The sequence below is a fragment of the Lissotriton helveticus genome, chromosome 3_1, assembly GCF_964261635.1.
Source record: "Lissotriton helveticus chromosome 3_1, aLisHel1.1, whole genome shotgun sequence".
In the NCBI taxonomy this organism is placed as follows: domain Eukaryota; kingdom Metazoa; phylum Chordata; class Amphibia; order Caudata; family Salamandridae; genus Lissotriton; species Lissotriton helveticus.
In genome coordinates this window covers 375,332,521-375,360,204 of record NC_136061.1, presented here as the reverse complement: position 1 = coordinate 375,360,204, position 27,684 = coordinate 375,332,521, and the positions used below count along the sequence as shown (strand labels likewise).

General features: G+C 47.4%; 1 protein-coding gene across 1 annotated transcript in view; it reads left to right on the top strand.

Annotated features, from left to right (window-relative positions):
* The window catches only part of SUPT6H (SPT6 homolog, histone chaperone and transcription elongation factor), a 1,180,384-nt gene that overhangs the window by 266,060 nt on the left and 886,640 nt on the right, over positions 1-27,684 (top strand). The window contains exons 10-11 of the mRNA XM_078680107.1: positions 4,608-4,697; positions 5,441-5,583. Coding sequence (XP_078536233.1) covers positions 4,608-4,697; positions 5,441-5,583 — 233 coding nt within the window. The remainder of the gene's footprint in view (positions 1-4,607; positions 4,698-5,440; positions 5,584-27,684) is intronic.

Genomic DNA, 27,684 nt, shown 5'->3' with positions numbered 1-27,684 from the left:
CAGAGATCCTGCGCCAAAAATTGTCTTGTCCTGCAGCCAGTGACCTCCAGAACCCTAGGGAGGACTGACTGCCTTCAACAAAGACTGGATCTCCTGTGAACAGCAGCTCTGTTCAGAAGAAACACCAAAGAAAGACTCTGAGCCTGCTGAGGAAAAAGAAACCCGATGCCTTGAACCACCACTGCACCAGTCGCCTACGGCCTGAGTTCGAGTGGCCCACCGGTCCCAGCGAGGTCCCCTAGTGCTCCAGAGTCCACCGTGTGTCGACCCTTCCAGGACTCCCTGATGTCGCCTGCAGCCTCTGCACAGAGCCCCTCCCCCCAACCGCGAGTGGCCCAGTTTGGTGAACTCCGACCTCAAGACACCCCTGCATCCAGCTGTCCTGCGCCCTGGAGTAAAGAACTTGAGGTGTACCTGTGTCCCCGAGCCCTCTAACTTACCTGACAAGCTGTTGGTTTCTCCCGGAAGTCTTCTTGGTTCGAGCCTGCAGCTAAAAACCAAAACCAAAAATCCCCATTGCAAACAGGACCCCCTACGCTAAAACAGCACCCTGCACGATGCACCCAGCCCCCCTGCGCTGCTGCAGGTTTCACTTTGCGTGCTAAACCGGATCCCTCTTTGCCCTGAGCCTAACACCAGGAGCTTGACTCCCCCAACCAAGTGGCTTGCTTGCCAGCAGCCAGCAACCAGACTCCCCCTATCCCCCATTCGTTAACACTGGGCCTCAGCACTCTGCACCCAGCCGCCCTAGTGCCGCTGAGGGTGCAACTAGAGTGCATCCTTGACCCTGGGGGACCACAGGGTCTACCCCCAGAACATCAACTCCCACTACAAAATACTGAACTCAAAACTGATAACACTATTTCCCTACATAGGATAACATTGACTGTTTCTCTGTGAAAAGATTTGAAGTGTGGCGTTTTGAAACCTAAAGAAATTCTTTAAAATTGTACTATTCAACCAAACCGATTTTACTTACCTGTTTACAGGAAATGTCCCAGAGTAGTATCCAGGTTTACTTCTCTGAGTAAGAATAGTAATCTAAAATGTAACCTACCTGGTATTTTACTGAAAAGCCAACTCAAACCATTGTGCTGTATTTACAAAGTATTGCATTTCTCTGCAACCATACTGTAAGTCAAAACAAAGTGCATATACAATTACAATTCAAACTGTTAACAAACTGCATTACTACTGTTAAGTATGTATTGCTTGGTTCTATAAAATAAAATAACAAAAATAATATTTTCATAGGAAAACAAGTGGTCTGAAGTTCAGTCTTTGAGTGTGTAAGTTTATTTGCTTACTGAGTGTGTACAACAAATGCTTAACTCTGTCCTATCTAACTTTACCTCTGCATACCTTTTGGGATCCACTGGACTCTGTGCACACTATACCTCACTTTGGTATAGTATATTCAGAGCCAGCTACCTCCATCCAGGGCCTGAAGGAATATGATCACTTCACCCACTTACCGAGAGGAACTCCATTAACTCCCCTTCCTGGCCTGTACTATCTTGAAAACCAGCTGCATTAGTTACAAAGACATCACAAGCACCCCTGAGATCACTGTAAGAAAGTGCCCTCTTTTTGCATGTTTGCCCTCACGTTTTCACTCTTTGATAAACTGCTGATGTGCTTTGACTGAGTGTGCCCTGGGTTCCTGCCAAACAGGCACCCAGGGCCTATGTTCTTTCCCAAACCTGCATTGAATACAAAACTCATTTGGCACTTTTTGGCCACGAGTCAGTCCCTTGTAAATAGTACCACAGGTACTAAAGGCACTGTGGCCAGGGAAGACCTCTAAGGGATGCCGCACTTATTGTGCCACCTTTAGATGCCCTCTACCTTTACACCCACACACTGCCTTTGCAGTGAAGAGTCGACATGGCACACATACCTGTGTCATACCTACAACCCACTGCCGAGGCATAGGTCAGCCACCCCTCTTGCAGGGTGCACTATACCAGTGGTGAGGGTATAGTTGCATGAGCCATGTACCCCTAGTGTCTAAGTCCAGTCTAAGTCTATTCTTAGACATTGTAAGTGCAGTAATGGCATTAAGAGTATATGGTACTGGGAGTTGGTCATTACGGACTCCACAGCACCATAATGTCTTTACTGAAAACTAGGACGTTTAGTATCAAACTTCTCAGCACATTAAACCCACACTGATGCCAGTGTGGGGTTTAATGAAAAATGCACGCAGAGGGCATCTTGGAGATGCCCCCTAAAAAATGACCTAACACTTACATCCAGACTGCGTTGCTGCGAGCCAGCTTGCCACCACCAGACAAGTTTCTGGACCTCTCGTCGAGAGCCTGCTGTTCTCGGGAGGTGGGGGTTGGGTGGGGGTGGAAACAATGCACATTCTAGGACTAGGTGCCAAGCATCCTCCCCCAGGATGGGCAGGATCCACGAAGGGGAAGCTGCAAAGACTTGCTGCCTTTTTGAGCTTCCCCAGTCCTTTTGCTGCTTCCAGGAACTGGCCCCCACCGGTTCTGACCCCGACTTTGGTCAGGAAAATCAGCAGGAAAACCAAGTGTGGAAGGGAGGTGTTTCCACCTTTCCAACCCCACCCCTCAGGTGGGGGAGGCAAGGTGAAGCACAACTCTAAGTTCCTGCCATCTTGCAAATGGGGGGACCCAGCCAACCCGAGTGGAGGGTGGCATAATAGGGGGTATACCCACCCCAAGGAAAGGACCCATCATTGAAATCCTAGTGTGTCTTGCAGCCAGCAATGTCAAGAACCCCGAGGACATGCCCTGCATTCCACAGACAATACTCGACCTCCAGTGAGCACCGGATTTGCTCACTCACAGACTCTGGGTAATTCGCGAGTCTGCACCTGACTCCCACAGCCCGAGTTTGAGTGGCCCAAAACCACGACGAGGTCTCCCCAGCAAACCTAACCTGAGATCTGGTGAACTCTGACCTGCCTCGAATCTCTCAGCGAATCTCAATCTCTCTCTCTCTCTCTCTCTCTCTCTCTCTGAGCTTGTAAGGAAAACCTGACGCCTAAAGACACCCCTACACCGAAGTCCTGTTGCCTTTGGTGGCCCAACCGACAGTGTCCCAGCATTCCCAGGCAACCCAACTTTCCTCTCCAACCGTTTGGTCATCGTCAGAAGATCTCCGTCCCCGTTCCTGCAGTATTTGTTGAAACCGGAGAATCCCCGTTGAAATCAACAGGGCACCTGACACCAAACCAGCACCCTTCACCCAGCCGCCCCGCTCCACTGCGGGTGTACTTCGGGTGCTAAAACGTATCCACCTTTGCCCTGAGCTAAACCCCAGGAGCTTTGCTCCGACAACCTTGTGGCCTGCTCGTGAGCAGCCAACAACCGGAGGCCCCCATCCTCCTTTGAAATTATATTGAGCCTCAGCACTCTGCATCCGGCCACCCAAGTGCCGCTGAGGGTGTTTTGAAGATGCATCCTTGAACCTGGGGGAACCCTGGTTCTAACCCAAGAATACCAACTGGTTCTAACCCAAGAATACCAACTCAGTACTGACCTGTTAACTGATAACTTAATTTCTCTCCATAGGAATACATTGAGTGTTTTTCCTTGAAAAATGTTGTGTGTGTGGAGCTGGTTTTGTATTGAACGTTGAAAAAGCTGCAAAGAACTACAATTTGCTTACTTACCTTTTCCCTAGAAAATGTCCCAGTGTGATATCTAGGTGTATCACACCGAGTTGAAACAGTAATCTGCAGTCAGTCAAAGTAATGTAACAGTAATTTCCACTGTATTGAAAACATTTACAAACCTGTCACAAAGGCATTTACATTCAGCTTGCTTGTATTGTTCAAACCTGCTTGAAAATTATCAAATACACTTACCTGTGCCAGGCTTGCTTGGTTCTAGGAATTAAATGCAACTAAATAAAAATGTTATACAAAATTAAATTGGTCTGAGTTCAGTTTTGAGTGTGCAACATCATTTGCTGCCTAAGTTTGTACAACAATTGCTTAACACTGCCCTCGGATAAAGCCTTACTGCTTGCCCACACTACCACAAATAAAGGGTAAGGTGTGATCTAGTTTTATCTCTGCCTACTTCTGATGTTCCACTGGACTTTGTGCACACTATACCTCATTTTGGTATAGTTTATACAGAGCCAGCTTCCTACAATCGCTGGTTAACTTAATGCTAGTCTTTACTTTGCTGCCTTTGCCCAGGCTTGCACTATTAGAAATATTGCACACATTCTTTCTTCCTTCCTTCTCTCCCTATCTTTCTGTCATGGTATCAAGAAGTTCACCACAACGGACTTGTCTTGCATGTTAAATTGGACAGCGTACAGTTAAGAGTGGCAAGAAATAGAGTGTTGCTGCATTTTGCTGCTCTCCTGACCTCTCTGAATATTTTTCTGACTCCTTCTCTCTCAGAATTACTTGGCTGTGACTAGCTGTGTTCTTTTACCTACTTTACTGTTGCATTGAGATTTTGTAGGCTTTTCACAATGTGCTAGCCCTGATTTTCTACTTATTAATCCTGTGCCCCTTCCACATTCTACATGAGTTTTGCTATTGTCTCATTTTGCCTCAGGATCAAGCTTGCACCGTGGGTTGATTTGTGTTGGTCTTTCTATTTATGTTCTAGGTCCCATTCATTGCCTTCTACAGAAAAGAATATGTGGAACCCGAGCTGAATATCAATGACCTCTGGAAAGTCTATCATGCAGATGAAAAGGTGGGTGATGCTACAGCTTTTGAAAATTGTAAACTAAATCAGTACCAGATGATATGCTATGAAGTCATCTTCTGCAATTGCAGGATCTCATTTGTCAGAGGATATCTTTTTCTTTTGATTCTAACATATGGGGTTCTAGTTAAAGAAATGTTGTTAGACTCTTGAAGAAGCTATTTAATATATTTTGGGCATTGACTCGAAGTGAGTTCTGTTGGATCTGTTTGCTTTCTGATTAGAGAAGCATTAAGGACATCTTGGATTCTACAAGTGAGAAGTATTCCTGCACCATGCTAAACCTTGTATTCAGATTTGAGGAAGTTTAAGAAGTCCTCTAATTTAGAGAGTGGTATGTGGGTCCGTGGGGCAACTAATAAGTGAATTGGAAAACTGCGTCAAATTCTGTTGTGCAGCTCAGAAAGTGGCCTTGACCATCTGTCATGGCGACTGGGGACTGTGCATCGAGACAGTGATGTATGTCGTGGCATGGCTATAGGGAGGTGGATCAGCTCAATCTAGAAATGAAAGTCTAAATTATGTTTAGAACATAACTTTTGAAATACTGTCACCCCTTTGGGACAAGCGCCTCTCTTGGAGAGATACGACTGGAGCACCTTAATTTTTTACTGGTTGAAGAGTTGGAAAAAGACGTGGTGGTAGACTGTTTATTAGCTTGCTGGTAAGGTGTTAAAAGGATAGTTGGCTGTGTAGTCCTCTTCAAGTGACATTTGCATCTTCTCTTTCAGTGGACTCAGCTGAAGATGCGTAAAGAGAATCTGTTGCGCCTCTTCCAAAAGATGCAAGCATATCAGTACGAGCAGATCTCTGCTGATCCTGACAAACCTTTAGCTGATGGGATACGTCCACTGGATACGACAGACATGGAGAGGTAGTTATTACACAACTTGTTACATGGTCCTGCAGCAGAACTTAGTGTGAGGTGGTAAATATTCGTTATTGTTACTGACTGGCCGATTGATGACCTTGCAGCAAAAATTGTATTGCTTGTGAATGATTTTGCGTACTGGGTGTTCAGTGAGCCTTAGAGCAGAGAAATAAGATGTGCCTTTTTAAGAGTCTGACTGAAAGTTTAAGACATTTAAGCTTTTTGGGGGGGGGGGGGCAGAAGTTATCTTAGTTAGTTAATGGGTCTGATACCACGAAAGCTTCAGAATGCTTTTTGAAGGCAATCCATCCCATTCCCCTAAACATCCTTCAACATTCTGTTTCTGGTCCAATATTGACTTCTCCTGCTACTATGTGGCGAGGTAGAGCAATGAGGAAGAAGTGTGATGAGGAGTTTTTTTCTGCCCTCGCTGGCTGGTGGCGCAAGGATCTCTAGGTCAGCCTTATGGCTTAAGGACGTAGCAACGTTGAGGCAGAATTAGAAAATGGGGCCTGGGAGTTGCTCACTCCTAGATTGCCCTGCTGCCCAATGCACTGGATTCAGGTGGCCCAAGCTAACTGATTTTGGGCCTCTGCTCCCCAATGGAAGCTTGGCGGCTTTCCTGGAAACTGCAGGGCCTCGGTCAGGTGAACCTAGAGACTGTTCAGAAGGAGGTACCGGGCTGCTTCATGATGGTTCATAAAAACCTGAATGATCCAGCACCCTTAATTTCAATTATTCACAAATGCAGTACAATTCTTAACTGAGTTTTACATTCATTTATATCCATTAGCCACACAATTAAATATGACGTTGATTCAGCAGGTGTTTCAATCCCTTTATTCGTGACTTCTTCACAATAAAATAAAAACGTAGCCAACGCGCTTCCTCCTCTTAGACTTTTTCAAGGCAGATAAAGAAAAAGTTTGTCCTTCTGTCTTGAAAGCTGTGAGTGATCACAAGCTACTCTTGTGATCAACGGATGGACGTTTTGTCTTTATTTTAAGAAGAGGTAATCCCAAAGTTGTTATTTTAAAGATCGGTGGAGAAACCATCTGTAGTAATCCTACTGGTATTAGGACCTTACGCCTGGAAATAATGCTTCATTCGATGTTACCCAAATGGTAAATTTCTGATCCCCTGTAGCTCTCATTACCGTGTGGAATCGGCGGTGGGTGCGCCAGAAGGTGCTTGAAATATTGTTTGGATCGCACCTCCGGTGCTTAAGGGAGAGGTGACTCCAAGATCTGTCAACATCTCTTTTTGGTCTAAGGGGCTCTGATGCAGATGTGACCCAGTAGCTAAACTGTTGGATCTAACCCTACAGTGGCACAGGGATTATTCTCCCTGCTGACCTCTCTCACTTTCCAACCCCATGGGATGATGTGCACAGACTGGATTTAGGACACAGGGTAGCCTGTTCAGCCAAGGGTTTCTGACTGAAGCTGGTTGGGTGCATAGACCTTAAATGCTGACAATTTGCATTCAAACACTGGTGAAGAAGATTTATGTGCTTTGGCAAATCTCTGGCTGGGTGTTAATACTCGGCCCTAGCAGGGTGGAATGATAAGTTCCCAAGCACATTTCCCTTTCCCTTTCCCTAAGGGCCTGTATCTGCAATTTAAAGATTATAATTTGGCCCAGGCTGTAAATCCCTGGGTGCTACTTTCCCATGGTCCCATGGTTAAAGATCAAAAACGATTTTAGTGCAATTATTTAAAACACATTTTTTTTTCAAATAGTCAAAATTCTTTTTTTTAATTAATCCCCAATCCTTTTGATATTTCCACTTATGAAAAGCAAGCCTCATTCCTTTCCTTTCACCTTTAAATGCATTTATTTATAACACTAAGCACAGAAGCTTTACTGAAACACGAAAAGTCTGCCTCACTTTTGTTAAAGACAGTAATTATTTTCCCATCAGATCCACGGATGTGCTTATTAAAAAGGCAACAAGAAAGAAAAACCTACTTTTAATGTTTTCTCTGTTATCCAAAATAATGAAACTGTCTTTTCTATCTTTTAAAATCAGCAGCCTTTAATGCACGTCATCATACCATGTTTGTGCTAACTTAAGATCTAGTTGACCCAGCATTTTTCCTCTGTGGCCTGCGGTCAGGAATAGCCATGTGTTATTTAGTCAGCTGTGCTCTGACCAGCAGGCGTCAATTTCCACGCCTTTCTCAGGAGAAAAACACATTGCTGTATTGTAATGTCCTGAAAAAGTTTAATCTCCGTTTGTTGTGTCAGACAGCTTCTTCTCAGTGAGACAGCTTAAACACAGCTGTTTGAAAGCTGTTTTTCTGGTGCTGAAATGTGAGCACGGTCACAGTCTATTTAAAAGTCAGGCATTTCAAGCCAGTCAAATTCTATAGTTTTGTAATGTAGTGTTCGAGGCATGTGGGCTGCTGAATTCATATCTATAGCATAGATCGCCGCCTAGTGTTGGGTCTGGATGATTGCACATTGTTGTCCTGGAAGAGTCTTTGAAGTATCACGAGATAGGTGGCTCCTCCCCTGGACTACAGTGCGCATGGGCATCGACTCCATCCCCAGATAGTTTTTTTCCGCCATTGGGTTCGGATGCTCAGTTCGGAATCAACATATTCTCGAGGCCAAAAGGCCTTGCTTTCTCTCTTTATCTTCGGTATTGTTTGCGTTCGGTGCCCAGTTCTGTTCGGACTCGCCTTCCGAGTTCGACATTCGGGAGTCGCGTGACTCTTGGAGCTCGAGACCCAGTCGACGCAGCAAGACCCTCGACGACGTGACATGGAACGGAGCCCGTTCAAGAAGTGTCCCGTGTGCGGATCGAAGTACCCGCACATCGACGTCCACCTGGTGTGCAACAAGTGCCTGTCGCCGGACCACGATGAAGCCAACTGTATGGCTTGTTCCAGATTTCGTTCGAAGTAAACTATTCGGCGCGTGGCACGCATGATGGCCCGGCAGTCGGCCACGGCACCGGTGGACATCTTCGACAGCGAAGAGGCAGACGAACACGACGTTCACCTGCAGATTTCGCCTCCAGCGGAAGAAGTCGAAGACGACCCTCAAGTGGATGTCGAAGACCTACCCGTAGAAGAAGTCGTCGACGAGGTAGGAGAGGACGATGCGGCCTATGGGGCCATGGAAGATAGCTCAGAGGACGAGCTATGCCCCGTTCGAACTCTTACTAAGGCTCAGGTCGAGGGATCGCCTATCGGCCTTACCCAAGACCTTCTACCAAAATCCACAGCCCCGCCTCCAGGCCCGGCTACGGACACTTCGGCGGAGCCGCCATTGAAGAAATCAAAACCGAAAGTGAAACCTTCGGTCTCCGAACACCCTAAAGTGGTTCAGGCGCAATCAAAACTGAAACCCTCTGATCCACCATCGACACCCTCGTCCTCCGGGGTGTCGGGACAGCCCAAGCCGAAGAAGAAAGTCGACCCGGCCAAGTCGGTGAAATCCGTCCAGCCGAAGCTGACTAAAGGCGTCGAGGTGCAGCCCAAAAAGGTCGTCCAGACTCCGTCCAGCAAGGGCGTCGAGCCGAAGTCCGGATCGGGTATCGAGCCGAAGCCGAGCAAGGCCGCGGCACCGAAGGCCGCAAAGGGCGTCGAGCCGAAGACCGGCAAGGGCGGCAAGCCTAAGGTTGCCCAGGGCACCGCCACAGGCACGCCTCAGACCGACCAGCCAAAAACGTCGACGAGCGAGTCTTCCCACGTTGCTGGACCGAGGTAGTCTGTCGTATCGGCGAAACCGTCCGCTTCATTCACGAAGCAGGTCTCGGACTCACTCAAGCGTATCAGGGACAAAGCCTCGGCAGAAGACCCCAAAACGCCTTCCGCGCCGAAACAGTCGGTCCCCACCTCCAAGTCATCGACGCCACTCCTCTTCACGTTACCACCGAAGGTGGCACCGAAGGCATTCGCACCACGGGCGGCGCCCGAAGCGAAAACGCACAGTGCTGTGGGGTCGACGCCTACTCTCCCAGCTGGGGGCTCAACGCATCGGCCACCATTGCTGGAGGAACAGTCGGAACGCTTCATCGATGCCGACACTGGGAAGCTTACGCTTTACAAGCGAAAAATTACGGCGACGGCGCCTTTGGAGTCGTATACCATTCCCTTAAAGCGCAAAAAGCCGGCTTCAGATGCACCGGTCTTGGTCGAACCATTGACCCCTCGGACTCAAAGAATTGCCACGCCCTCGCCAACTTATTCCGATGCCGAGGATGCTGGGGATCAAGATGACGAATACAGCTTCCCAACCCACGCTGATCCTGATGCACAACAGGACGCATGGGTGGACACAGGTGACCAGGGGGATCAGCAACCCACTCGCGACCCTCAGATATACAATATCAAAACGTCTCCTACTGAGGATTCTGCGGCATTCAATGCCTTGATTGAAAGGGCGGCTAAGAACCACGACGTTGAACTCCATGCTGACCCGGTGGGTCCTCAAACATGCAGCGGACATTTTCAAGGAGCCCACACGAGCTAGGGTGGTCAACCCTAGAATTGAAAAGAAATACCGACCGGCACCTGGCGATCCCACTTACATCAACGGCCAGTTGCCTTTGGACTCTCTGGTCGTTTCTAATGCCCGCAAGAGGGCAAATTCACAGACCACGGGTGAAGCTCCTCCCCCGGACAAAGAGTCCAAAGTGCTTGAAGCATCGGGAAAGAGAGTAGCAGCTCAGGCGGCCAATATATGGCGTATCTCTAACACGCAGGCACTCTTGGCACGCTACGACAGGGCTCACTACGACACACTAGAGACCCTGTTGCAACATCTCCCAGACCAATATAAGGAGGCTGCGGAGATGCTTATCCAAGAGGGGAAGCTCATCTCCAACGCTTCGATAAAGTGCGCACTGGACGTTGCCGATACTGCAGCCCGGGCGATTAACACCAGTGTGATGTTAAGACGACAGGCGTGGCTCAGAATCTCTGGATTTAAGCCGGAGATCCAAACTACCATCCTCAACCAACCAGTTAACCCTGACAGATTATTTGGTCCTGAGGTGGATACCACCTTGGAAAAAATAAAAAAGGACACCGAGACTGCCAAGTCCATGGGAGCTCTCCAATCCCAACAGTTTCGGGTGAGCACTTTTCGTTGCTCAGGCAATAGGGGTGTTTCCAGAGGCCAGATGTCCCAGCAAACACAATTCAATAAAGGTGGGGCGCAATCCTCTTACCCCAAACAAAATAGAGGAGGTTATCGAGGCAACAACGCCAAGGGCAGAGGCAAGGGCAACAACAACTCCCGTTCCTCTGCCTCCAACAAACAGTGACGCCCTGTCACTGCCCCCCGACCATTCCACGCCTGTCGGGGGGAGACTCCAGCGGTTCCTGCCAGTCTGGAAAAACATCACCACAGACAGGTGGGTCAGGAAACTTATCCAGTACGGCTATTGTTTGGAGCTCACATCCACTCCACCCAACATACCACCAAAACACCGTCCTATGTCCACAGAGCATTTGCACTTATTGCAGCAGGAGGTTCTCGTCATGCTGCAAAAGGGCGCTATAGAGCTCGTGCCAGTGGAGGAGGAAGGCACAGGGGTGTACTCCCTGTACTTCTTAATCCCGAAGAAGGACGGGTCCCTCAGGCCTATTCTAGACCTCAGGCCCCTAAACCAGTACATTCTCTGAGAACACTTCCACATGCTAACGCTGCAACAGGTTCTTCCACTCCTCAATCAGGGAGACTTCCTCGCAACCTTAGACCTCAAGGATGCTTACTTCCACATTCCACTCCATCCATCACACAAAAAATACCTCAGATTCACCATTCAAAATCGGCATTATCAATTCAAAGTCCTTCCTTTCGGAGTGACCACGGCCCCCAGAGTGTTCACCAAATGTCTAGCGACAGTGGCGGCGCACCTCAGGAGGCAACACATCCATGTCTACCCTTATCTGGACGACTGGCTGGTTCAGGCAAAGTCGGCCCAGCAGTGCGCCGCCGACATGTCCCACATCATTCACCTTCTTCACAGTCTGGGGTTCTCCCTGAACTATCCAAAGTCGCACCTTCAGCCAGCCCATGTGCGGCAATATCTAGGTGCAACAATCAATACTCTGGCAGCCACGGCTCCGCCAACTTCAGCGCGGATCAACAACATCCAGTCGCTAATCCAACAGTTCCAACCGCAACATTCGCTTCCTGCGAGAGTGTTCATGCAGTTGATAGGCATGATGGCCTCCTGCATTTTCATAGCCCTGCATGCGAGGTTACATATGCGTCCGCTCCAGGAATGCTTAGCGCATCAGTGGAATCAGGCTCAGGGACAGTTGAAAGACCTAGTGTTGGTAACCGGTCGGGCATACAACTCTCTGCATTGGTGGAATCCACACAACCTTTGCAAGGGCCGACCGTTCCAAGAGCCTGTCCCACAAATCATCCCGACGGCGGACGCGTCTCTCCAGGGATGGGGAGCTCATGTACTCCACTACACAGTGCAGGGACTATGGACAATACAGCAAAAGAAGATGCACATCAACTACCTAGAACTGATGGCAATCTTCATGGCACTGAAGGCATTCAAAGTACATCCGTGCAACAAGGTCGTGTTGATCCGGACTGACAACATGACAGCCATGTACTACATCCAGAAGCAGGGAGGTACACACTCTCCACAGTTGTCTCATCTGGCTCAGAGCATGTGGAAGTGGGCCATTCAAAGGAACATCTTCCTCATGGCGGAACACCTCCCAAGCACGGACAATCAGATGGCGGACCTGCTCAGCAGGTACAGCCACCAGATGCACCAGTGGGAGATACATCCATCAGTACTCCGCCCGTACTTCCAGAAGTGGGGTCATCCACAGATAGACCTGTTCGCCACAAGGGAAAACGCAAAATGCCAAAGCTTTGCCGCCAGGTTCCCTCACCCACAGTCGCAAGGCAATGCGATATGCATGAACTGGTCAGGCAGATTTGCGTACGCTTTTCCCCCAGCACCTCTCATACCGCTGGTGGCAAGAAAGCTAAAGCAACACTCGATGACTCTCATCCTGGTTGCTCCAACGTGGGCACGCCAGCCATGGTACACCATGTTTCTGGAACTCTCTGTGGTTCCGCATCAAAGGCTACACCTCACGCCCAAGCTTTTGACGCAGAGCCATGGCGACATTCAGCATCCAGATCCGCAACAGCTCAACCTGGCGATCTGGCTCCTGAAGTCTTAGAGTTTGGCTACCTTGACTTGCCCCCTGAATGCATGGATATCATACGGGAGGCAAAAAAGCCCACCACCAGAGCCTGCTATGCAGCAAAATGGAAGCGGTTTGTCATTTACTGTGCATCACACAACATCAACCCGCTAGATGTGTCCACTCCCAACATCATCTGCTATTTGTTACATCTCTACAAATGCAATCTAGCATACGCTTCCATCAGGATTCACTTATCCGCCATAGCGGCTTATCTCCAGAACAGGCAGCATCTCTCCGTCTTCAGAGTGCCTGCCATTAAAGCCTTCCTAGAAGGCCTGAAGCGGGTCATCCCTCCCAGGACCCCGCCGGCTCCTGTATGGAACCTCAATGTGGTCCTCACCAGGTTGATGGGCCCACCTTTTGAGCCTCTACATTCATGTGAGATTCAGTTCTTGACATGGAAAGTGGCTTTTCTCATTGCATTACGTCTCTACGATGTGTTAGTGAGCTACAGGTGCTCACTGTACAAGAGCCATTCATTCAAATTCACTCCAACAGGGTGGTGCTGCGCACTAACCCTAAATTTCTTCCTAAAGTGGTTTCGCAGTTCCATGTCAATCAGACCATTGAACTGCCCGCATTCTTTCAAAAACCCAGAAACAGTTGCCGAAAGAATGCTCCACACTCTTGATGTCAAACGAGCCTTGATGTACTACATCGATAGGACCAAAGACTTTAGGAAAACACAACAACTCTTTGTTGCCTTCTCAGCCCAGCACAAAGGCAACCCCATTTCCAAAGCAGGTATAGCCAGGTGGATCGTTAAGTGCATTCCGATTTGCTATCACAAGGCTAAGCGCACTTTAACGGTCCCTCCAAGAGCCCACTCCACCCGAAAGTTGGGGGCCTCTATGGCTTTCCTTGGTAATATCCCTTTGGAAGATATTTGTAGAGCAGCCACATGGTCTACACCACACACATTTACTAAACATTACTGTGTAGATGTGCACTCCAAGCAGCAAGCAGCTGTAGGGCAGGCTGTTCCTAAAACGCTTTTTCAGACTTCTGCAGCTGGCACAGGCGGCCGCCGTTAATGGAGGGACTGCTATGTATTCTATGCTATAGATATGAATTCAGCAGCCCACATGCCTCGAACTGAATATGCTACTTACCAGTATGCATCTGTTCTTGGCATGTAGGGCTGCTGACCTTCATATCGCCCGCCCTCCTCCCCGGTGCCTGTAGCGGCTGCAGACTTTTTAACACTTTCTCTTAGCATGGCCATCGCTTACACTATTGCACTCCATCTTTGCCACAATGGCTAAAAACAATCTGGGGATGGAGTCGATGCCCATGCGCACTGTAGTCCAGGGGAGGAGCCACCTATCTCGTGATACTTCGAAGACTCTTCCAGGACAACAATGTGCAATCATCCGGACCCAACACTAGGCGGCGATCTATGCTATAGATATGAATGTCAGCAGCCCTACATGCCAAGAACAGATGCATACTGGTAAGTAGCATATTCATAATTTCAGCAGCAACCAATTAACTCAGAGGATGTGAATGCCTTTTTAACATTAATATATAAGGATAAATACTGTAACATTTTGTATGGAGTCCTAGTTATGCAAAGCACACAATTTCATGTTTTCTTCCTTTCTATGAGGCCTATTTTATTCCTATTAAATGTGAATTCTAGTTTTGTGCTTTACTACTGTAGCGATATAATAATGAAAGGTTAACACATCTATACTCTGTTACTACTTTATTGTTAACAGTAGCGTGTAGCTACCTACCATATGCTATATTTTTCATTTTTGAAATTTCAAAGTGTAATTTCCCCAATGGCATCTGCAGAACACAAATGACGACAACAAACCAAATTAAGCTAATTCCAGACATTTTCAGGAAGGGGTGGGTCATACACTCATAACACACAACACAGCACGCTTAAGGCTCGCCATTCTTACACAAAAAACATAGTCTACTTACTGAAACAAGTACTTTCAAGCACGTCAGTCCACAACCACATACAACAACAAAAAACAATTAACCCACAAATCAACACTTAGGACAAACAAGCATTTGCAATGCAATAGGTCTCACATTAGGAAAGTGTGAGCTATTGGTATTGTAATTAATAATTTTTTAAATGTGTTGGCTTTGAAAATATATAAATTAATAGCATTGTTATTCACAAAGCCAATAGCTTACACTTTCCTAATGCGAGTCCTATTGGCTATGGCAATGCTTGTTGGTAGCAAGCAAGGACAGTGCTGTTGTGGTGCTGTGTGATGCTGTTGTGTGGTGTCCCAGAGTGATGCTGTGGTGTCCCAGAGTGATGCTGTGGTGTCCCAGAGTGATGCTGTGGTGTCCCAGAGTGATGCTGTGGTGTCCCAGAGTGATGCTGTGGTGTCCCAGAGTGATGCTGTGGTGTCCCAGAGTGATGCGGTGGTGTCCCAGAGTGTTGCGGTGGTGTCCCAGAGTGTTGCGGTGGTGTCCCAGAGTGTTGCGGTGGTGTCCCAGAGTGTTGCGGTGGTGTCCCAGAGTGTTGCGGTGGTGTCCCAGAGTGTTGCGGTGGTGTCCCAGAGTGTTGCGGTGGTGTCCCAGAGTGTTGCGGTGGTGTCCCAGAGTGTTGCGGTGGTGTCCCAGAGTGTTGCGGTGGTGTCCCAGAGTGTTGCGGTGGTGTCCCAGAGTGTTGCGGTGGTGTCCCAGAGTGTTGCGGTGGTGTCCCAGAGTGTTGCGGTGGTGTCCCAGAGTGTTGCGGTGGTGTCCCAGAGTGATGCGGAGCAGGGGCAGCTTGTGTGTTGAGCTGCAGAGAAGGGGGTCTATGAGGTGTGGCGAAGTGGTGTGAGCTGTGTGTGCGTTAGGGGGTAGCAGCGGAGGAGGGACGAGAGGCTGTGGAGCAGGGGCAGATTGTGTGTTGAGCTGCAGGGAAGGGTCGAAAGTATGCCTCTTAGCCAAACAAGTTAATTGTAAACAAGGCATTCCTGCAGTGTAATTGAGCTACAAATATCTGATTGAACTCTTTTCTAACTTAATGGTATATCGAATTCTGAAGAATGAAAGTCTGAATCAGGGATGTCGGAATTGAAATCTGCCTCTTGCAAGTTGCCAGGGCTGTAAATGTGGCCAGTCCTCAAAGACTAATAAACCGACGACTAAAACTTTGAAACTGGTTTCTATCGGACTCTATATTCATGTCCTTAACTTTATGCCCAAAACACTGAAAAATATTTCAAAAATGAATGTAAAAAACCCAAAAAAGCCTTTTAGGTATTCCATATTAGCGATGCAATCCCTGTATACATTACACATTTTACTTCATCTTGTAATCCCTAAGACTATTCGCTTTTTCCAAGATGTGTGTATGTACTTTTTTTTAATTCAGCATATGACTCTTGAATAGTGGTGCATGGTTTGCCTCCAGGTGCATTTGTGATTTCAGGTTGTGGGTGGGTGTTTGACTGCACAAGATTGAGAGATCTAGAACTAAGATGGAAAGCAATACCACTCTCTCACAGTGCCTGGTTGCAAGTCAGAGGTGTGCAGACTACATGCACTTCCAACCTTTGGCCTCTCTAGAGAAGCACACAGAGCGATGTTCGCCCATATGCCAGTTGTAATAATGGGGAAGATTGAGATGTGCATTTGGAGGATTTGAAAAAGATGTGTGAAGAAAATGGATGTAACTGCCTAATAGAGTGAGACACTGCAGACGAAAGTGGTGTGAAGGAGTTAATAGGACAGACTGAGGCAAACACTGTATTAATGCTTACTTTATTGTCTCATAGTTTCAGAATTTAAACATTTTTAATTTTAGTTACTCACAACAAAATCATTGTTTTCATTTATTTAGTACAACCAGCAGTGACAAAGCCAATATCTCTGGCTTGTTTTATGTGCATGTGCTGGCTGTTCTATGACTGTGGCTGCACTAACAGAAAACTCAGAAAGGCACACAAATACTGGCCAGGGAGCATGCGAATTGAAGCAAAGTTAGCATGCTTTAAGCCACACACTTAATTACACAGATCACATCTTGGAAAAGATTCCGAGTTATGTTTCTTTGACCACGCCCGTTTCAAAGAACCTCCCACTTTTTCATCCCACTTAAAGCACTGCAAGTTGCACACAGATTTCTGTAGTAAAAACATCAGCTTCTCACTGAAGTTAATGTGGGGCATTGATATGTTTATTAATGGCCATGACAGGAGAAGAGGATTATAAGCACGAAAGAACGCAGGATGTGTTGTAACTAACGAAAGAATACACATATAAAACATAATTGAAGCATTAGTAAAGGGGCTTAAAGGATGAATTCATGAACATACTCAAAAAAGATAAAGCCACTCAATCTCTACAGACACATTCATCGCTGTATGAAAACAGTAATATTTAAATGAAAAATAAGCGTACATGTAGAACAGATGTCACAAGAGTATTGGTATGAACCGTATTATCACTACAATAGCACAAAGTTGCAAGAAAAATAATCTACTTTGCAAGGTCGAGTCCTGTGCAAAGCATATGCTGGGTGCCAGAACCGCCCCAATCAATAGACATACATTGCACACGTGTTTATAATACCAAGTCTAAACTACAAATAGGGGTACAATTAACATAGCATTCTCTAATTCAGAATGCAGTACGAAGTCTCAAAAAAATTAGAAAGAAATGCCGGATAAAGAAGACCACCATGTTTTTTAAAAGTATTTCTTTAAAGAATACCGGCAGGGAGCTTCCCAGTATAGTCCAACAGTTCAGAAGCAATCTACAATGGCAGAATAATACGAGAAGATCTGTACATAAAAAAAGCAAAAGAAAAGTACGGTCTCATGTACGATGAAAGCATATAATGTAAATAGCTGACAATGACACCACTAAAAGCCTCACCATCCATGTATCAAAGTATGGTCACAAAGCCAATACGGGGTGTCTGGAAAGGATGATTCCTTCAAAAGTAACCTGCGTTCAAGACCAAGCGGAGAGCATATCAAAGAAGGACACAAACCCCCATGGCAGTGCTTGCTAAAAGTATAAGTGAAAAGCACTTACGTCTTAGACCGAAGGAGAATAGAGTCCGGTGGTGTTTGACACGTGTGTGTGTCTATCGTAGCCTGTAGAAAAATAGCTAAATGAATATTAGTTGCTCTATAACTGGGCAGCTACAGTCTATCCAGAGTGAGACTGAAACCGAGAATAAAAAGGCCGAGCAGGCTCACCTATTCACGGTACGGACCCCGCGTCTAGGCGATGTCGAGTAATGCGGAAGTAAGAGGCGAGCATGTCTAAGGGGTAAAGTAGCGTGAAGTTAAAAAAGACTAGACCGGCGATTGAAGGCGCATAGCACCAGAAGTGTGGCGCGTAGAGTGAATAGCTCGAGTTGCATCAAAGAAAGACTAAGTACTTGCTAAATAGTTTGTGAGCACTAATAAAAATGGATAAAAACTGTGTACTAAATGGATTGAAATGAAATCCATCATGTAAATAATCTGAATATGCATGGAAAATAAAGGATAAACAAGCTCTTTGCATTGCTGTGGGGGATGGGGGGAAAGCATTCCTTTGTAGTGTGAAGCAGGGGGTGGGGGTGCGGATCCCTTTGAAGCACGGCCTCGCGGCCGTGAAAGTGAAACAGCCTGCCTCGCGCCGTGGAAGTGAAACAGCCTGAGGCCGAGCGCACGCTGGGGGAAGCTTCAGATGCCTGTGGGAGGGAGGCTGATGGCTTTGATGTGGACGCGCTTTCCGCACGAGTGCACCACACGAACTGTCCCAAATCCGCGATGGTTTCAGACCTTGGTTTGCCCCCTATACTCTCGCCTATTATCTCTTGCGGTATTAATAGGCGAGACTTAAACAAGACAGCCCACCGACTGTACTCGAACCAAACCATTTGTAAATACAAATTGTAAGTCCTATTTGCAAAAAGAGCTCTCAAAAAAAGTAGAGAGATTACACCAGGAGAAATTGCCAAAAGACTGCCATATTAAAAAAAACAGGCGCAAGCCTCCGACCTTTTTAAAAAAAATACACCAAATTAGTAGTTTGGCTTGCAGAACACTCAAAATCGCTCTGCATATCACCACTTATGAATGTTACTAAATGCACAGATCCGGATCGTTTGGATAGATATATTTGATTCCATGGTGTGCTAGTCATCATGGAAGAAATACCTTTTTTCCTATAACTAAACATATTTAGGTATCCCCTCTTGGGGAATCGGCTGATTACTTTATAAATCCATATTGGTACCTCCAAGACAGCAATACTTTCTACGAAGTGTGCTAGAAAAAAGCATGCCAAAAATATTGTAGCATATACAATATTATTTGCCATGTGACACTTAACACGTGTGCCATTAAAATTTTCAAAATTTAGAGAAAAATCTCCTCAGTACCTGCCCTCATTTGCTGCTGCAAATAATCAAACAAAATCTTGCCCAAGTCATTCCAAAATGTGTTGGTACAGCAACCTTACCAAGCCAAAGTCGTTTTAAAATACTCACGCCAAAGAAGTTCTCAGTCGGGAGCGGCGAACACTTGGGGGTGGATGGGTCAGATCAGAAAAACCAGAAACACGTGGGTCTGCAAAGCCAAAGAATCTCCGTGCGCAGGGTACCTCCTCAGTAGATCCCTGTCCTGTTCTCAGTAGATTCCTGTCTTCCGTCAAGACCACTCTCTTGAATAGCCGCTTCTCCGATGAGCCCCACCTACGGGCGCCAATTTGTAGAAATAAAAACCTTTTAAGGGGTTCACTGATTCCCCTGGTCCTTAAACCAACAAAGAAGAGATTGGCACCGAAGCTGTAATATCAAAATAATGCATTTATTAACCTCACATGAGGGAGACTGCGTCAATACGTTACCCTAGGGTAACTGTAGGAGGCAGTCTAAGGAGTACAAAGATCACAGGTCTTATATACCCCATTTACCGCCGAGTATGCAGGAAGACTCAAAAAGAGGCAGTACAAGTGTACACACAAATACATATAAGGATACATAAGAATCGCTTAGTCAACAGAGTGGGAGGAGACCCTAAACTGCTTACATCAGTAAGAATAGCCTGACAGTTACATACTAGAACAGGGGTATTGACAGCTACAGGTCTTCCTGAGCTTGTGCAAGGCTCAGTGCTCAAGGAGTTAATTATATCATATGACACAAGCAGAATACAAGGGCAGTCAACAGTGAAGAGGGAGAAAGCACATGGCGAGCACATGGCTAACTAAAATGGCTGCCAGAAAAAAAATGGCTTTAGCTCATGCTAACAGCGATTCCTGCAAACTTTAACACATCCCAACTTACCTCTCCAAGTGGTGGTCGCACCAGAAGACCTTCGACACTGAGCCTGCAGTGGGTTTGCAAACCAGAGGCTCCCCATTGAAAATAACATGGCACACAACGACAAACCAGCTGCACCCGGCCGCTCTAGTGACACTAACGGTGCACCTTTGGTGGGAACTTGAACCCCCATTTGCCCTGAGCCTAAGTCAAGGAGATTTGCTCCTGCAACCTTTTGGCCTGCTCGTAAGCAGCCACCAACAGGAGGCTCCCTATTCCCCATTGGCATTGGGCCTCAGCACTCTGCACCTAGCTGCTCTAGTGCCGCTGAGGGTATAAAAAGACTGCGTCCTTGAACCTGGGGGACTCCTGAGTCTATCCCAGAACCCAACTCCCACAACAAAGTACTTAACTGTTAACCGATAACACTATTTTCTCCCATAGGATAACATTGACTGTTTTTCTATGAAAAAGGTTTTAAGTGTGTCGCCTGCCCCGGGGGCCGAGTACTGGCACACGGTGCTCGCGCCTGCTGAGGCGGAGTAGAGGGTGGCGGGCCGAGTGTGCCTGCGGAGCAGCGAGCGGCATAAGTGGCCGGTGGACCACGAGACGTCCCAGACTGCGGCTTTCCGGGGGCGTCTCCTGATACGGGGTGAGTGCTGGTTTCCCTAAGCCGGAGAGGAGGGCCGCCATTTTACGGTGCAGACACGCATGCAAAGCAACAGCACCTCCCAGGGAGCGTGGAGCGAGCAGGGCGGTGATCCGGGGCCTGGGATCACATGTGGAGCAGGGACTTGGAGCCGCAGGGCGATGTGAGGGCGCACGTAGGGGGAAGGAAAACCTGACTGTGGTCCCAGGTAGCGAACGCAAAGAGAAACAGTGGAGCTTTGAGGCCCGCAATAGCCTGATAGAGAGCGCCCCATCTTGGTAGCATAGGGCACCAGCGTCCCACATTGGGTGTAGGGGGACGCCCGGTAACTTCGCTTTCTTGCTGTCACTTTGCCAAAGACCACTTTTAAAATGTACTAAACACATTCCAAAATGCACTGAATACAATCTACAGAGTGCTTTAAAAATAAATCAATTATGTTGACGTTTCTGCTATTAATCCAAAATGTTGGGCTTAGTTTTTGAAACCTGGATTTTTGCATGTTTTTCCCATCAAAATGCTTGTACTGGTTTTTCTTTTAATAAGAGAAAGACATTGGGAGGAGGCGGCGCCGGGGGGCTCGCGAGGCGTTGGGGAGAGGGAGCGGGATGATGATTTTATGAATGTTCTTCCTCATCACAAAGGCACAGCGAGGTGCGACACCCTCCTTCCTTCCTGTATTTTTTCCGAGGAGATAAAATCGGCAGCCAGAGAGCAGGGCTGCAAGTGCAGCCGCCAAGCAGAGCCTGTCTATTGATAGGGATATTATATTGTAGATTAAGGTACAACGACTAACCCGGGAACATACTGATACCCTGTCAGGAAACATTATCCTCGGCAGAGAACAGCTTGGCATGATGGGCGGGCTTCGAGCAGCTTTCAGCTTCCCGTGAGTTTGGATGCGAAAAACTGCATTTGGAAACTTGGATCTCCATTCTGTATCCATTACTGACCTGTCGGTAGTCTGGCGACCAGTCCACAGATAAAGGCCAGTGACCTGCCCTCAGTTACTACGCCTCACGTCCCAATTACTGCAGACCAAGATGTCTGAGGCAGTGGAATAGTGCGGAGTGACTGAGAGAGGGGAAGGGTGTGGCAGACGGCAGACGACAGGACTGACTGCGTGTCCCATCAGGACTCCCTTGTGTGACCTTGAGATCTCATGACTCTTTACTTCTCCATGTTCCACCCAAAAGCAGATATGCTTACTATTCGTATATCCATGGACTGGCAAGTACAACATGCAGTACTCTGAACGTGCCACGCCCATCCACCTGCCTCTCCAGTTTTGCATCAAAGCTCCCACCTGCCTACTCCACAATCGAGTCTTTACACCAACCTGGTGATCTTTTAAAGTGTTAGTGTGCAAATATCGACCTCAAATTGGGCCAATCGAGTGAGCAAGTCTGGCTTCCTTCAGAGGATTTCAGGGGTTTACACTCTCTACCAAGAATATTTCCCCCCCAAAAATGAGGCCAAGTTGTGCATTTATTGCACTGTTAGTGTAAATATTAGGGCCCTTATTTATCATAGTGTTGCGTTGCCCTTGCGCTCTTGGTGGCGCAAGGGCGGCGCAACTCTAAAGTCAAATTTATCAAGCCACAAAAGGTCACCATGCATGACTTGATACATCTGGAGTAACACAGTGCAGTGCAAGCCCCTGCTTTGGGTTACTCTGACCCAGGAAGGCATTCCTTGGGTGGTGTTTGGGAGTTCGCACACATCCATGCCCATAATCAAAAATTTTCAAGAGCTTGCTACTATAGCCTCCGTCATCTACGTAGAATACTTCCCTACCTGCCATTAGAACACTGCAGAACAGTAGTCCAGGCAATGTGTGAGAAAGCTGCACTATATATACTGGACCAGAATAAGGTTCAGTGTGTATAGAGTACACAAACCCCAGAGGTATAACAGAGGTTAAAGCCAGGCGTGACCTTACTCTCCAAAGTGGTAGCTTGGTCGATCAGTAAGGCAGTACCAGAGGACAGTGTAAAGCATTTGTTGTACACACTCAGTCAGCAAAAGGTTTCACACACTCAAGGACTGAACTCCAGGCCAATTGTTTTTATATCCACAGATATAGTGGTTTTATTTTTAGAACAAAAATTTACTTTTCTCGATATGAGTACTCTCATATAATTACTTTGCAAAGAAGCAATAAACTTTGTAAACACAATGGGTACAATGGTTGCAGTAGGCAACACAATTCTAAACACAATTTAACATTGAGCTCAATGGGTTTTTTACATAAATGCAGCTAGTTACTTTATCGATTACTTTTGTAGTCCCAGGACTGGATCATACATTCAGTCTTGGGGTCTAAGCTGGAAACAGTTTAGCAAAAACGATTTGGCTATTGCTATGATTTTTAAGAAATATAAAGCTATTTCAAAAGTTCATACTTAGCAACTTTTCAATGAAAATCAAGTTGCAGTTAAAGTACGTTCTCGTTACTTTTGTAATCCAGGACTGGGCTCCTAAGTCCAGCACTGGGGTTTCTACTTGAAACAGGTAAGCAATTACGTTTCAGTAGTAGGTACGATTTTTAAGGAATATTTGTAATTTTCGAAAGTAGGCACTTAGAAGAAATTTCACAGAAAAATAGTCAATGGTTTCCTATGGACGAAATTTAGATTACTAGTAACCACGGTCGTGATTACTTTTGCGGTTCAGTACTGGGCTAAAAGATACAGCACTGGCTTCTCTCCTGATTACAGGAGAGTACTTCGGATTTCGATATTCGACTGATTTTAGATGAATATTCTAACATTTCAAAACTTCACACTTAGAAGAAATTTCACAGAAAAACAGTCAATGGTTTCCTAAGCCAGAAATTTAGATTACTAGCAAACACAGTTGTGATTACTTTTGCGGTTCAGTACTGGGCTACAAGGCACAATACTGGCTTCTCTCCTGATTACAGGTGAGTACTTCGGATTTTGATATTTGGCTGATTTTAGGTGAATATTTTAACATTTCAAAACTACACACTTAGAAGATTTTTCGAGTCAAACCAGTCAATGTTATCCTATGGCAGGAAAGTGAGTCCTCGGTTTTCAGGTGAGTACTCGACTGGTGAAGTTAAGGTTCTGGGCATAGACTCAGTGGTCCCCCAGGGTCAGGTAGGTACAGTTAGTACACCCACAGCGGCAAAGGGGCGGCCTGGTGCAGAGGTAGATAGGCCCAATGTTATCCAATAAGAGGCAGGCGGCCTTCGGTTGGTGGCTGCTGGCTAGCAGGACACGCGGCTGTGGGAGCTGGGATCCTGGTCACTTGCTCACGGCAAATGGGGAAGTAGACTAGGGTACAGGTTGCACTGCCAAGGGCACTCGGGCGGCTGGGTGCAAGGTCCTTTTGAGCCGTCGAGCGCTCAATGTTATTGTGGAGAAGTGTGGCTCACTGGTTAGAGGCGGCAGACCCGGGAGCAGAGAACGGCCCGGGACCAGGGTTCGATTCCCGACGCGGCAGGGTCGTGGACCAGGGTCAGCGGACTCGATAATTCTCGCCTCGGTGCCTACTCTAGTCAGAAACCACACTCGGCAAACCTGGGCATCAGCTTGCCTCATCTTCACAACGGCCCCCCCAGACCGCCGGGGATGCTTGGTCGCAACTTAGAGATACCCATCAGGGACCATCTCTCAGGGTGAGCCAGGACGGGTTCCCCAGCGGTCGAAGCGTGGAGATACTCCTCCGGGAGTCGATTCCTAGCGCTATATAAACCCACAATTAAATTAAATTTAAATTAAATGAGGATCTTGAAAAGGGAACAAAGGCTGCAGGCTTGGGGACGGTGAATCTTCAGGAGCGACCAACACTTCGAGGGGTACGTTGGGATCTTGCAGGATAGGTAGGCACCCAGGAGTTGGGCACAGGGGGCAGTGAGGCAACGGGTGCAGGGGTGTCTTTTGAGGTCGGGAAATCTTCCCCCTGCTGGTCGCGGTCGGAGGGGTCCTTTGTCCTGAGGCTGCAGGCATCGTCTGGGTCGTCGAGGAGGGTCCTTGGGCACTGGATTCAGAGTCAAAATCGCCGGGGGATGTCCTCAGGGTCTTGGTTCAGTCCAGCATAGGCCAGGCTTGGCGGGTGCAGAGTGTTCCGGGTTAGCGGTTCCGAGCTGATGCCAGGGCTTGTTACTTGCTTTGAGCAGTACCACTGCTTGTGGGAGACTCAGGTAGTCAGAGTCAGAAGGCAGTCAGGTCCTCCGGGGTTTTTGAGGTTGCTGACCACTGGAGATGCCGGTATTTAGCAGGAGCAGGTTCGAGGGTCGACGGGGCCAAATCAGTGGTGTCTTCCTCTTCCTAGCAGCTGCACGGCAGGTCTTCTTGTTTCTTGTTCTTCTTTCTTGTTTCGGTATCCGGATCTAAGGAAGGAAGGTTCAGGGAGTCCCTAAATACTGAATTTTGGGGCGTTACAGGGAGGGCAAGGACAGGGACCAATAGGTCCCTGTCCTGGGGTGGGTACATTCGCTAGCCTGCTCCTCTCCTGTGGGAGGGGGGCAGGAGCCTAGCTGTGATTCGGCAGGGCTCCCCATCTTCAAGATGGCCGGAGCCCGGGGTCGTGCTTCACCTCGTGTCCCGCACCTGAGGGGTGGGGTTGGCACAGGCTGGCACAGCTCCTTCCTGACGTAGTTTTTCCCGCCAGTCTTCCCGCCAGAGTGGGGGTAAGGACTGGTGGGGGCGAGTTGCTGGGTACAGCAAATGGTCTGGAGAAGCTCACAGAGGCGGCATGCTTTTGAAGCTTCCCCCTGCCCATCCTGGGGGTGGAGACCTAGCATCTCTCCCAGGATGTGCATTGTTGTAGGCCCAGGAGAGCGGGGGCTCTCCACCCAGAGGTCTAGCAACAGATCTGCTGTGTGGCAGCCTCTGCAGCCACTCAGCCCAGACGTGGATTGTAGGTTAGGTTTCAGGGGGCATCTCTAAGATGCCCTCTGTAGTGCATTTTACATTAAATCCCACACTGGCATCAGTGTGGGTTTAATGTGCTGAGAAGTTTGATATCTAACTTGTCATTGTTCAGTGTAGCCATAATGTTGCTGTGGAGTTCGTAATTACAACCTCTCAGCACCATATACTCTTAATGGCATCACTGCACTTACAGAGCCCAGGAATGACCCTAGGTACTGTAGGGGCACAGGGCTCATGCACCTGTGCCCACACCTCTGGCATAGGGCACCCAGCTAGAGGGGTGGCTGATGTATGCCAGGGCAGTAGGGTTTTGGGCATGGCACACAGGAATGTGTGCCATGTCGACTCTTTGTTTAGTTCTGCACCTGGACACTCAGCCTGCAAAGGCAGAGTGTGGGTGTCAAGGTACAGGCCCCCTAAGGGTGGCACAATAAGTGCTGCAGCCCTTAGGGGTCTTCTCTGGTCACAATGCCCTAGGTACCATTTACTAGGGGCCGGTATGTGGCCAGAGATGCCAATTGGGTTTAGGCTTTAGTATAGTTTTCAGGGAGGAACACAGGCCCTGGGTACCTGGTTGGCAGGGACCCAGGGCACACCTAGGAAAAGTGCATCAGGTATCAGACAAAAAGTGGGGGGGGGGGGGGTACTGCAACAGAAACTCACTTTCTCACACAATGGTTATAAGTCGGCTCGACTATGTGAACGCGTTGTTGGCTGAAGGAGGTGAGACTATGCTAACTAAACTTCAAGTGATCCAAAACACTGCATCAAGGATGGTTTTAAATCACCCCCAGGATCCCCATCTCTTCCCTTACTTAGAGAACTGCACTGGCTCCCAGTGAAAAAAAGATATTTTTTTTAAGATCTGTTGTCTCTTTTAAAGCACTCAAGGGGTGGGGCCCCCGTTGTCTGCAAAAAAGCTTTTCAAGCAGGTGTCCGGATGTAATCTAAGATCAAACTCATTGGACCTTTTGAAGGTCCAGCGTATTTGTTTAACTCGCACAAGTGTTAGAGCATTTTCATACATTGCTCCCAAATACTGGAACTCGCTACCGGAGGCCTTGCGTAAATCCACGTCCTACTTAGTTTTTAGAAAGTAACTTAAAACTTTCCTGTTTTAACCTTGTTCTTGCTCGATTAATTTTCATCGTGATTTGCTTCATGTTATCTCCTAGGTAAGCGCTGAGATGCCCCCGGGTTAGTCACTTGCTATATAAGAACCCATAACATATAACATAACATCCACCCATGGATTTTGGCGCATTCCCAGATTTACCATTCGTGGTAGACCTAGGAATGCGTCAAAATGCTACCCACTCCCCAGGGGAGGCATAACAAGGAGAAATATATGTATTTCTCGTCTGTTTTCAGGTAGAGCCTGGGCACTGCATGCGCTGCTCAGTGAGGCTTGCAGCATTCAGGTAAGGAATTGAAGGTTCGCCCACTCTCTGCACATATTTTTCATTGGCTTGTGTGATTGCACACTGTAAACTGTGGCTGTTCATTGGTCAAAAGGCTTAGTAGTCCCTCCTTAGTACTGCCTTGTATCATTTTGTAACCACCCAGTGGTGACATCCCCTGTGTTGTTACTCGTTTAAATTGGTGTGGACAATGTAGCTTATTCAACAACGAAGTGTGCAAAAAAGTAGAACAAATTGTGGCTAACAGGCCTATTGGTTTTGGCAGTGCTTGTTTTATTACTTGCGACTGGCATGATATTCAGTGTGTCCCCATTTCCTTTGTTTTAGCTGGAGTCTGGAATGCTGAGTGAAGGGGTGTAACAGAATGTTGTGTGGTCTGGCCTGGAGGCTAGTAGAGTGTTAGTTTTAGGGAAGATCAATCCGACTGGACCTACCGTTGATGTGATCTGAGGGCCTGAAATGGAATAAGTAACATAACCTCCTACTTGAGTAACCCCAGGCTCTTATGAAGTCCCAGCCTTCTCACTACATCAGCTATTTCAGATTACCTCTGAAGGTAGAGTCCATAGAATGGCCTTACTTTAATGCTCTTTGGTACACAGAGAATCGAGGAACCTTTTTAGTGTGAGAGACTGCTGTCAATTCTAGCTTGGTGATGTGATACTGTTGCTCTTATGGAATACCTTTAATTTGGGAC